The 12,722-nt window shown below is 38.9% G+C and overlaps 1 protein-coding gene and 1 long non-coding RNA gene across 2 annotated transcripts in view; one reads left to right on the top strand and one right to left on the bottom strand.

The window, feature by feature from the left end:
* The window catches only part of LOC103518135 (PX domain-containing protein kinase-like protein), an 11,587-nt gene extending 2,174 nt beyond the window's left edge, over nucleotides 1-9,413 (top strand). The window contains exons 5-10 of the mRNA XM_026830013.1: nucleotides 2,141-2,373; nucleotides 3,077-3,332; nucleotides 6,345-6,593; nucleotides 7,701-7,921; nucleotides 8,748-9,105; nucleotides 9,394-9,413. Of these exons, the coding sequence (XP_026685814.1) occupies nucleotides 2,141-2,373; nucleotides 3,077-3,332; nucleotides 6,345-6,593; nucleotides 7,701-7,921; nucleotides 8,748-9,105; nucleotides 9,394-9,413 (1,337 nt within the window). The remainder of the gene's footprint in view (nucleotides 1-2,140; nucleotides 2,374-3,076; nucleotides 3,333-6,344; nucleotides 6,594-7,700; nucleotides 7,922-8,747; nucleotides 9,106-9,393) is intronic.
* Nucleotides 9,414-9,566: 153 nt separating this feature from the next.
* LOC113471114 lies at nucleotides 9,567-12,090 on the bottom strand. The gene is made up of 2 exons (XR_003393937.1): nucleotides 10,845-12,090; nucleotides 9,567-10,553 (listed from the first exon to the last, which is right to left on the bottom strand). It is a non-coding gene; the product is annotated as an uncharacterized LOC113471114 (long non-coding RNA).
* Nucleotides 12,091-12,722: the final 632 nt, after the last annotated feature.

Raw genomic sequence — 12,722 nt, 5'->3', positions numbered from 1 at the left:
TTTGAAATGATCATTAAAAAAAAAAAAAAAAACATTATCAGGCAACTCAAATTAATCTATGTTGTTACTACATAATTATCTCTTTTTCTCTTTATTTAAGCAAGTACTTAATAATCTCACTAATATTCTTTTGCTTTCAATATGTACTTAGCTATAGGAGCACCATGTATTTCACTTATACCTTTTATATTTTGATTTACTTTTATAACAAAATGACTAGGGCCATGTAGATTATGTCTATCCTCAAGCCCTGTACAAATACAATTACAATTATTCCAATCATTTGATATTAAAGCTCATAGAAATACACAATATTTTGCGTATTTCTGGAGATTTGGGAGTGGCATGTAAGTTTTTGAGTTCATTTAATATCAACAAATTTATTTTTGTTTAATTTCAGACAAAATAATGAACAAGAGCTTTTCATACAACCCAGCCCCACACATCTATTTTTGACCATGGCAATTTTTGAAAAATCCCAGCAAGCTACTATTTATGTTGATCGAACATATCCGTTGAAAGCCACCATTGAAAATACTCAGATTATTCAAGGACATACTGTAAGCAGCATAGAATAGATTTGAATGTATGCTACTTTTGCTTGTTACAGAAAGTTTTTTAATTTATTATTATTATTTTCAAGTTAAGCAAGGTCTTTTATAGATGACAAATTGTCATCTCACCCTTGTGTGTATTACTATCCCATCAAATATACAAGACCTTGTTTAAACTGCTTTGGAAGAGAGACTAGGTATAAGACAAGCAACTACCCTTCAAGCTAAGAAGGCTGGCTCTACCAGACTTTATCTCCTTTTGGTTGTCCTCAAAAGTTCTATTTACATTCCAGGAGTACATCATCAAAGTTCAAAATGGATGGAGCTCGCACAGCTCTACGTGGCAAGTGTTGAAGCGATACAATGATTTTGTGCATCTCAACAATGAGTTCAAGATTTTTACCTATGGGTTTTATGGAATAACAAAACGAGAATTTGAAACTTTGAGATTTTTTTTTTTATATTCAAGTAAGTTGGTTACCAATTTATAGGTTTTATGAAAAAACAAAACGAACCAACCTCAGTGGCTCAAGCAGTTAGCGCGGGAGGAATTTCAGAATTTGAGTTTTATAGGAAAAGCTCGCGCCCCCCCTGATTTGTCTCTACGCCCCCCAGTTTGAGAACCTCTGTCTTAGGGGCTAGAATAATTAAGGTTGGTGAAATCCACCTTTAAACACTTTGGAAGGCGCCTGCCTTGTAAGCTGTGGCTAGCACTAGGCCATGGGTTCAAACTTACCTCGGTTTATACCTACCTCGGTTGTGTAGTGGTCATACCTACCTCGGTGGTGTAGTGGTCAAGGCGCTCGCCTGGTAAAGGGAGGGCGTGGGTTCAATCCCAGCCGAGGTATGGAATTTTATCCTCAATATAATTTGAGAATTTGACCACAATAATAGGAGGGCGTGGGTTCAATCCCAGCCGAGGTATGGAATTTTATCCTCAATATAAATTGAGAATTTGACCACAATAATAGTCTATGTACCTATAGTTATACTTCTATACCTGCCTCGGTGGTGTAGTGGTCAAGGCGCTCGCCTGGTAAACAGGAGGGCGTGGTAAACCATACCCAAACCTGCCTCGGTGGTATAGTGGTCAAGGCGCTCGCCTGGTAAACAGGAGGGCGTGGGTTCAATCCAGCCGAGGTATGGAATTTTATCCTCAATATAATTTGAGAATTTGACCACAATAATAGTAGTAGCCTACTGCTGGAGTAAAGGGACAGTCCTATGCGAGCAGTATAAATAAGCACTATTATTATTCTACTCTATAGCAACCTCCTTGGCCGAGTGGGTATCACACTAGGCTTGCACGCAGGAGGTCTGGGTTCGATTCCCGGCGGGGCCGAGGTTTTTTTTCGGCTCTGTGCTTGGAGTTCGGGGTGCACTCAGCCTCGTGAGGACAATTGAGTAGCTGCTTTAATCGAGTAGCGACCAGTGGCGGCATTACCAGTGTGAAAAGATTATTGAAATGTGGAAATTGATTGCAAAGCTTGCACTTAGTAATGTTGTGATATCCACTAAAGTTGTGAAAAAGCTCTGCTTTACCACAAAGAATTTGAGATTTATTCTACTCTATTCTATTCTCACAGACACGGCCCTACAACACATCTCCATGGTGCTACGATCCGAACAGAACTACGAACTGGGACAACCTCTGCCGAACCTCGGCTGGCGGCCCACCAAACAGTACTATCGGGTGGCCAAATCCAGGAATTCAGCTAGTCCAGAGGAATTCCTTGTGTCTTGGGTCCAGTACGGGGGTGATAGAGTGGTCCCGGATAAACACATGAGTCACGTGATTCAAATGCTGCTCAGTGTACAGGTGAGACTGGTGGACTTGTAATCTGGGGGACTGGGTTCAAGTCTCAGTGGTAACAGAAAAATAAAAAGTGTCATATCAGATTTTATCCTAAGTAGGTAAGTTTCGTTCTTGGAGCGGCTTGCTTTCTCCTACCCTGTCTTCCTTCTCTCTTCCCTTTCTGGACAATAAGACCTTAGCAATTACAGTTCCATCAAACCTCTTCAAAGAGGAAAAAAGCTCAAAGGGTGTCGACAATTGGGTCAGTCCAGTTAGTATGCTCCAGTAATCAGCAACATAAAAAGATCAATGAATAATCTTCTCTTCTATTCGGGGAGATGGAGTGGTCCCGGATAAACACATGAGTCACGTGATTCAAATGCTGCTCAGTGTACAGGTGAGACTGGTGGACTTGTAATCCGGGGGACTGGGTTCAAGTCTCAGTGGTAACAGAAAAATAAAAATAAAAAGCGTCATATCAGATTTTATCCTTAGTAGGTAAGTTTCGTTCTCGGAGCGGCTTGCTTTCTCCTACCCTGCCTTCCTTCTCTCTTCCCTTTCTGGACAATAAGACCTTAGCAGTTACAGTTCCCTCTATCAAACCTCTTCAAAGAGAAAAAAGCTCAAAGGGTGTCGACAATTGGGTCAGTCCAGTTAGTATGCTCCAGTAATCAGCAACATTATAAAAAGATCAATGAATAATCTTCTCTTGTATTTTCTTCCCCAGCATCCCTACATAGCGCCCATAGACGTGATTCACAGCACAGACATAGGCTGTGTCAAAGTTCAGCGTTTGGCCACCAGAGGTAGTTTGCGCGACTTGATATGTTCATGTACTGCCCCTACCAAAGAGTCGTACCTGTCCAAATACTACCCCAGCTCTAATGTGAAGCGAGCTAGTTTGGGCCGTGAGAAGATCATTGGGATTTGTCTGCAAATACTCCATGGACTGAGGTTTTTGCACGGGAAAGGATTGTATCATGGTAAGTTATTGTTTAATATTTTATTATTATTTGTTTCCTCATAAGCCAGACACGTTAGCTTAGAAGGTAGCGCACTTGTCTTATAAGCATTAGGGCACTTGTCTTGTAAGCATTAGATAGGTCGCGGGTTCGATTCCCGCGCGGAACGGACGAAGTTTAAGACTGCAGGAGTAAAGCAAATTTTGATGGGTTATCAGTGCGGTACAGTCCAGAAAAGTACTGAATTTTGACCTCAAGGTACTGAAGTATTGAATTCTTTCAAAAGGTACTGAGTGTGTTTAGAACTCAGTCGTAATGGTTCACGTCAACCTAGGTACCTATGTGTACCCGGTACCTACTCATCATGATGGTGACGGGGGTACATGAGATTAAATCCGGGTACCCAAGAGGTGCGCGGGTGAAAAACTGTTGAGAACCGCTGCTATAAAGACTACAATTCCACAGTTCATTTATAATGACATATACATCTACTTAGTTTCTAGTAAACCTAACCGCTATGTTCCACTTAGATAGGTAAAGTATGGTACATGAGATTAAATCCGGGTACCCAAGAGGTGCGCGGGTGAAAAACTGTTGAGAACCGCTGCTATAAAGACTACAATTCCACAGTCCATTTATAATGACATACATCTACTTAGTTTCTAGTAAACCTAACCGCTATGTTCCAGTTAGATAGGCAAAGTAGGTTCCCAAAGGAATTTTCAGGTAATAGGAGAAAGTCTATTAAGGTACGAAGGTATCCTATTAGTAAGAACAATAAATACATTATACTTTCCTTCCTATAGGCATAGGATAAGGAAAGCAATAAAATGAGGTCGAGTAGATTTCAAACAGGAGTAGATAAGTATGCCGGATGTCCCACATCAGAAATCCGAACACTTGTTTTCTAATAACACAGACAGTTAAAGATAGTGGCCAGAGAACTAAAAAAATTACCCAAATAATATTACCAAGAAATTTGATAAATTTGATATCTTCAATAGATTTTGAATAGTAGTTCTCTGAAAATGTGCTTAAATATTAAATAGGTTTTGGCTACGATCCGAACAGAACTACGAACTGGGACAACCTCTGCCGAACCTCGGCTGGCGGCCCACCAAACAGTACTATCGGGTGGCCAAATCTAGGGATCCAGCTAGTCCAGAGGAATTCCTTGTGTCCTGGGTCCAGTACGGAGGAGATAGAGTGGTCCCGGATAAACACATGAGTCACGTGATTCAAATGCTGCTCAGTGTACAGGTGAGAGTACTAGGAGAGGAATTCAGCTAGTCTAGAGGAATTCCTTGTGTCTTGGGTCCAGTACGGAGGAGATAGAGTGGTCCCGGATAAACACATGAGTCACGTGATTCAAATGCTGCTCAGTGTACAGGTGAGAGTACTAGGAGAGGAATTCAGCTAGTCTAGAGGAATTCCTTGTGTCCTGGGTCCAGTACGGAGGAGATAGAGTGGTCCCGGATAAACACATGAGTCACGTGATTCAAATGCTGCTCAGTGTATAGGTGAGAGTACTAGGAGAGGAATTCAGCTAGTCTAGAGGAATTCAGCTAGTCTAGAGGAATTCCTTGTGTCTTGGGTCCAGTACGGGGGAGATAGAGTGGTCCCGGATAAACACATGAGTCACGTGATTCAAATGCTGCTCAGTGTACAGGTGAGAGTACTAGGAGAGGAATTCAGCTAGTCTAGAGGAATTCAGTAGTTCTAGAGAGAATTTCCTCGTGTCTTGGGTCCAATACGGGGGAATGGAGTGGGTCCCGGTTAAACACCATTGAGTCACGTGAATTCAAAATGCCTGCTCCATGTACATGGTGGAACTGGTGGACTTGTATCCGGGGACTGGGTTCAAGTCTCAGTTGGTTAACAGAAAAATAAAAATAAAAAAAGCGTCATATCAATTCATCTAGTAAGAGTTTCGTTCTCGAGCCTTTGTAAGTCTAGGTAGTTTCGTTCTCGGAGGCGGCTTGCTTTCATCCTACCCTGCCTTCCTTCTCTCTTCCCTTTCCTGGACCAATAAGACCTTAGCAGATTACAGTTCCCTCTATCAAAACTCTTCAAAGAGAAAAAGGCTCAAAGCAGGTGTCGACAATTGGGTCAGTCCAGTTAGTATGCTCCAGTAATCAGCAACATTATAAAAAGATCAATGGAATATCTTCTCTTGTATTTTCTTCCCCGCATCCCTACATAAAGGCGCACATAACGTGTGTCACATAGAACAAGACATAGGCTGTGTCAAAAGTTCATGCCGTATTGCACCCACACAGAGGTGTATTGCGCGACATTGATATGTTCATTACTAGCCACCCTACCAAGAGTTCCGACATGTCCAAATACTCCCCAGACTCTAAGTGAAGGAGCTAGTTGGACGTGAGAAAGATCATTGGGATTTGTCTGCAAGTACTCCATGGACTGAAGATTTTGCACCGGGAAAGTGATTGTAATCATGGTAATTATTGTGTTAATGTTTTATTATTATTATTATCTGATTATATATAACTATTTAATTATTATATTATTATCTTGTTTCCTCATAAGCCAGACACGTTAGCTTAGAAGGTAGCGCACTTGTCTTGTAAGCATCAAGGGCACTTGTCTTGTAAGCATTAGATAGGTCCGCGGGTTCGATTCCCACCGCGGCACGGACGAAGTTTAAGACTGCAGGAGTAAAGGGATTTTTTTTTTTAAGAGTTTGACAGAGGGAACTGTAAACGCTATGGTCTTATCGTCCCGAAATCGGAGAGAGAAGGAAGACAGGATAGGAGAAAGCCAGCCGTTCCGAGAACGAACATTATCCCATCAGGATAAAATCCGCCCCGGGCGGAAATCGAACCCGCGGCCTAGCGCTTACAAGGCACACGCACTACCAACTAAGCTAACTAGGCTGGCTAAGGGATTTTTTTGTCTCATTCTGACATTATAAATTAATAATTAAAATACCTATAATACCCTTTTTATTCGATTTTTTTTTATTATTATTAATCGGTCTATATTTTTTTATTATTATTATTATTATTTTAGGGCATCTACACACGGGTAACATCCTAGTCACTTCCAACACCTCCATACAGGTTAGCGAGCTAGAAAACCTCCACCTGGGTGTCTCACCTCTCCTGCGTCCCTGTCTAATACAAGCCCGCTCCCTGTGTACTAGCATGGAATCTATAGATGTGTACTGTTTCGGAGTCATCCTGTATGAACTGTGTACAGGATGTCCCCTGCAGAGTGTCACCTGTGATCTGGTGTCGGACGCGATTGATGTTGACATACGTAAGTACAGTACTTTCACAGAGCTGTTGTTTCATTGCGACGAAATAAAAACGGTGGTAAAACACCCATCTTAAAAAAAAAAATCAATTATTGGTGTCAAATAGATCAGTTGCGCTTACTTGAGTGGTGTTTCAAAGTCATAGAGCAGGAAAAATGAGGACCAACGGGTGACAAAGTGTTTTTCGATGGAAAAATGATTTAAAGAACTTCCAGATTTACCGCACTAAGGGTGGAAAAATATGACTGATAGGGTGCCACAAGTTTTAGAAGAATAAGAACTTCCAGATTTACCGCACTAAGGGTGGAAAAATATGACTGATAGGGTGCCACAAGTTTTAGAAGAATAAGACTTAGGTGAGGTTTCTAAGTCAAAGAGCAGAAAAAAAAGAGGAACAAGGGATTTTCTTTTTCTTCTACGACTTCTAGATCCCGAGATAAATCGATTTAAAAAATACCGGTAAATCGTAAACTTTGACGTCATCGCATACGCTCCCGTAGGCGATGACGTCATAATTCATGACTCCCGCTTCGTTTGTCAAATATCCACCAATCAAATGCCTTGAGACTATGCTTAGCACGAACTTAAGAGCCAGCATTTTGTTCATAAATATGGGTGTTAGATGAGGTTTCTAAGTCAAAGAGCAGAAAAAAAAAGAGGAACAAGGGATGTTTTCTTTTCCTTCTACGACTTCTAGATCCGGAGATAAACCGATTTAAAACATACCGGTAAATCTTTAACTCTGACGTCACGACCTACGCTACTGTACGTGATGACGTCACATCAACTGTCCCGAGCAAAGCTCCCTTGCAGGCAACAAATTAATGTGTTTGTGCGACCGCGTTTCTGCACATCTCTAAAACTCTGACGTCAACTCTGTGAGCTTTTATATTTGAGCGGCAAATATGAATTGAATTTGAGACCTTTTAAAATGACTTTTTCGGAGTTTTGACCTCAGATCTGGATTTTTTTACAACTTTTTACGTAGGAATTGCTGAAATTGACCTTTTCTTCATGGATTTTTCCCAACTTTTTACATAGGAATCGACCATTTATTTATAATTTTTACCCATTTGCAACTCCTCCATTGTGACCATTCTCTGTTTCAGGTGCCCTGTTAGAATCCATCCTCTCTTCAAAAGCCCTACAGTCTGGTCTGCCCTCCCTTCAAGACATCCTAAGTTTACCCCTCTTTCAAGGATATGTCCCTGATACGAACAACAATCTAAACCAGACCAAACCCAGAGTGAAAATGAGCAATCAAATGAAGAAATATTTGCCTGTGCTCTATGAAACAGTGTTGAATCGACTGGCTGTTGATCATAGACATGTAAGTAATGCTAAATTGGACAATATATGAACAACAATTTAATAAATTGAACAAAATATGAACAACAATCTAAACCAGACCAAACCCAGAGTGAAAATAAGCACTCAAATGAAGAAATATTTGCCTGTGCTCTATGAAACAGTATTGAATCGACTGGCTGTTGATCATAGACACGTAAGTAATGCTAAATTGGACAATATATGAACAACAATTTAATAAATTAAACATGATATGAACAACAACCTAAACCAGGCCAAACCCAGAGTGAAAATAAGCAATCAAATGAAGAAATATTTGCCTCTGATGTATGAAACTGTGTTGAATCGACTGGCTGTTGATCACAGACATGTAAGTAAATGCTCAGGTTAATAGTTCGAGTCTTAGTCAAGTCATAAAAATTTTCAGGTGTAATTATTGGGGAACGATATTTGTGACAAGCATATTTAAGCATGCTTAACGCTTAACACTTTGCTATTTCTTTAGCAAGGGAAATTTCAGGCTGGTATAAGTACTCCCTTTTTTTTCTCTCTTTTTTTTTTGTAATTTAAGCAAGGGTCTATTGTAATTTATTTTTGAAAATATTGTACCAAATACATGAGACCTTGCTTAGACTGCGGGAGTAAAGGGACTTTTCAGTCTCATTCTGGCAGTATAAGCAGGGTATATTCTATTCTATTCTATTCCCTGTTTAAAGTCCCCCAGTCAGACAATGTCTCTTCTACTCTATTCTATTTTATTTTGATCTATTCTATTTTATTTGATTCTAATCTAATCTATTCCATTCTACTCCATTCTCTTTGACATTTTATTCTATTCTATATCACAGGTTCGACACGAAAAACGTCTTCAGCGGATGGAATCCCTACTGGGCGCGGACTCCGACCTCAGTCAATACGTCATGGAACGCACGCCGTCCCTGAACAAAATAGAACGAACCCCTTCCCTCAACAAAATCGATAGACCGTCCCTGGAACGGAACTTTTCCGACGGATCGACCCTGGAAGGAAGATTATCTCTGAACGGCAGACCATCCCTGGAACGAAGATTGTCTATGAATGACAGACCAGGGCTGGATAGAAGTGTGGGTAGCGGAAGGGCCCCGGTTCGAGCCCCAACGAGTCTAAGATTGGCCACCCCTGATGAGTCCGGGAGTGATTCTGTTACGCCATCCTCAGGTAAGCAAAGTAAGTCCCGTTGGATGGAAGAGCTCATGTTAAGAACTCTGCCACTTAAAATAAAAGCGGTCTTTCTGGTGTTCTCGTGTTGACCCAGTATCTAAATGGGAAGTATTGTGTCTCTTATCGCCCATCTGATGAGGGACATACTACGGGACGGGCATGCTACGACACAGACCACATGCGTCTAATGTAGCAGTTGTTTCGTTGATACGAAATAAAAACGGCGGTGAAACGCTCATCTTTTTTTTTATGAACTACCACACTGGTAAGTCACAAATATACAACTTAAAGCAGGGTTTACCAAATCAGATTGAGACCAACCTAGGATGGAACTGTTCTTAATACCTACCCAGTTCAATCCAGAATTGAAGCCAACTCTGACTTCGTAAAACGCGGTCTGGTTTAATATCTGTGGCCATGAGTGACGAGCTTTTGCTGTTGTCTATTTTGTCCTAAGGACAATTTACTGTGGATAAGAATAGCCAATTTCTAAAGAACTTCAGGTAAAATCCCATAAAAATAGTCTATTCTTATAGAATTTATGAACAATTCTGAAGAAAAATAAATTACAATTGAGAATTCCATTCATTAGGCTTTTAAAAATCTCGATCGAAATTCAACTAAAATTCTCAATTGGAATTTAACTTAATTCTCAATTGGAATTTAACTAAATTCTCAATCGAAATTTAACTAAATTCTCAATTGGAATTTAACTTAATCCTTAATTGGAATTTAACTCAAATTCTCAATTGGAATTTAACCTAATTCTCAATTGGAATACAACTTAATTCTCAATGGGAATTTAACTTAATTTTTAACTTAATTCTCAATTGGAATTTAACTTAATTCTCAATTGGAATTTAACTTAATTCTCAATTGGAATTTAACTAAAATTCTCAATTGAAATTCAACTAAATTCTCAATAGGAATTTAACTGAAATTCCCACCTGGAATTTACCTAAATAAAAGTAAAACTTACGTTACCTAAATTATGACACTAAATGGAGAATTACGAGGTTGTAAGGTTTCTATCTACAAATGTTACAAAGCAATAGAGCCCCCGAATCTACAAGCTCAAAGTGTTCTCCGTAAAGGGACTTTTCACTTTTCAGTCTCATTTAGGCAGGATAAACAAGTCTATTCGATTGTAAATTGTAATGTAGTCTTCGAACAGACTCTAAACTTGTTTGTTGCTTGTGTAATTTCTGGACACGAAAATATAATATAATATACAGACTCAAAAGTCAACATTTTAACATGAACTCGTAGACCAGGGGATGAAATTTTCATTAATTATGAAGTACCTATCTTTAAAGAAAATGTCATGATGACAACCGCACCTATCTTATTGCTTACTGTTATATGTTTTTGGATACTTGATCTAAAAACATATAACGGTAAGCAATAATGTCAGTACATAGGATGTCTAATATAAACCTGGCCAACAACCGAACCTAACTATGTAACATACTGAAACTGTATTTTTATTATTATTATTATTATTATTATTATTATTATTATTATTATTATTATTATTATTTTAACATGAACTCGTAGATCAGGGGATGAAATTTTCATTAATTATGAAGTACCTATATTTAAAGAAAATGTCATGATGACAACCGCACCTATCTTATTGCTTACTGTTATATGTTTTGGATACTTGATCTAAAAACATATAACGGTAAGCAATAATGTCAGTAGGTACATAGGATGTCTAATATAAACCTAGCCAACAACCGAACCTAACTATGTAAGTTAAATAAAAAAAGAGTACATATTTTCAAGTTAAAGGAAAATTTAACAGAGGCTACATTTTCTTGTGGAGGTTTTTTTTCTTCTTTTTTTTTCATCACGTTTTTTTGACAACCCAGATGGCGTCTTTTCAACCCGAAAAATTCTAGGGTGCTGGTGTTATCTAAAAAAAAACTTCCACACAGAAAATACGGCTCTTCACGTCATTTCAAATCAAATAAAGAAGAGTATTTTTTTTTTGTTAAAGAAAAAGTTAACATAGTAACTACTAACTACATAGGTAGATGAATAGATACAACTTCTAAAGCTTTAAATCCAATATTGTTTTCGTGTATAAAAAAATCACAATGAAAGTAATTGGAAATCTTAAACTAAAACACTAAACCTATCAAGAGACTCTTATCCTTTCAACTAGAGACAAAAGTTTCAAAAAACTTTTCTTGAAGTTCCCTATTCTAAAAATAAAATCAATTAAAGAAGTTTTTCTTTGAAGTTTTCTTCTTTGAAGTTCTGCAAAATATATCTGCCTTTTGGTACTCCTTATCAAGTTGACCCACAGAACTTATATATGATAATAACTGCTGAAACCCTCCAAGAGAGAGACAAAACTGACAGCTTAATTTATTTTGCCTCCGGTTAAGCGAACAGAGCGAAAAATCTACAATTACATTATTAATTTTTAGATAAATATTTATTACACTATGGAGTTGGGGGGTGGAAGAGCTGCCAAAAGTTGCTGATTAAATCCACCTTAAAGCTACCAAAATCTAGGATCTACCTAAAGCTAAGCCTATTCTAAAAATAAAACCAATTAAAGAAGTTTCATCCAAAGTCCTAAGACGAAATCAGTCAGGTTTTTGACTTTGACCATATAGATTTCTATGGTATCCGTACTTGGAGGAAAAATGTGCCATTGTAAGTGGCCATGGTAGAGCATTCCCTGCTAAGCTAAAAGAAATCTGTTTACATTTGTCACGTATTTAAAAAAATGCTCGAAACAGTTTTAAAAAAAGCCGATTTTCTGATTCCAACCTTAAGACCACCAGTTACCATTGTTACCAAACTGAGCTGGTCACTCAGTTACCAAACTGAGCTGAGCTCAAGTGGGCGGGGCTTATAATCCTCGATTCTCATTGGCTACTTACATATCTACAGCCACTCATGCGGGGGCGGAGCTCTAGATGGATCAAGTTTGCAGCGCCGTGTTTATTCTCAATTCTAATTGGTCCGTCTTGGCTGTGCAATCGGGAGTGTGGTGCTTCGGACTTTCGGCCGTCTGGGAAAAAAAGGAGAGGAAAATCCCAAATTTATTCCCATCTGAACATACACTTTCAAGAGGTTTGTTGATATAGGGGGGACAGTAACTGCTCAGGTCTAATCGTTCCGAAATCGAAGAGAAAAGGAGAGGATAGGAGAAAGCCAGCCGTTCCGAGAACGGCGGTGGTAAAAAAAACTCTTTTCTGAAAGTCTAGTTAGCTCGGTTGGTAGCACGTCTACCTAGGCAGCAGATTCGGGATATTGAAACAGCTGGCTTTCTCCAGTTTTTCCTATCGAAAAAAAGTATGCAACCTTGAAGGAGCTACTTAAATTTTCTCGAAAAAAATTTCGCCTGCGGCGCTGTCATTTATGCCTAAATAATATTTTCAGACTTTATCGTCACTGTATAACTGTGCAAAGGTCTTTAATAAATGCAATTTCTTTGTGTTATAATGTCACTATTTTTTTTTTTTGCGTGTAAAATGTTAAATACATCATCATCGTATTACTTTATTCAATTATCCAACTGTACCATTCCTGCTCCGTCCTCACACTCAATTGTTTCACTCATTTCTAATGTCACAATTGTTGGTGCTCACTGCAGGATAGTA

The sequence above is a fragment of the Diaphorina citri genome, unplaced genomic scaffold (assembly GCF_000475195.1).
Source record: "Diaphorina citri unplaced genomic scaffold, Diaci psyllid genome assembly version 1.1 scaffold2087, whole genome shotgun sequence".
Classification (NCBI taxonomy): Eukaryota; Metazoa; Arthropoda; class Insecta; order Hemiptera; family Psyllidae; genus Diaphorina; species Diaphorina citri.
The sequence above is the reverse complement of the archived record's forward strand: the minus strand, read 5'-3'. Positions and strand labels throughout refer to the sequence as shown.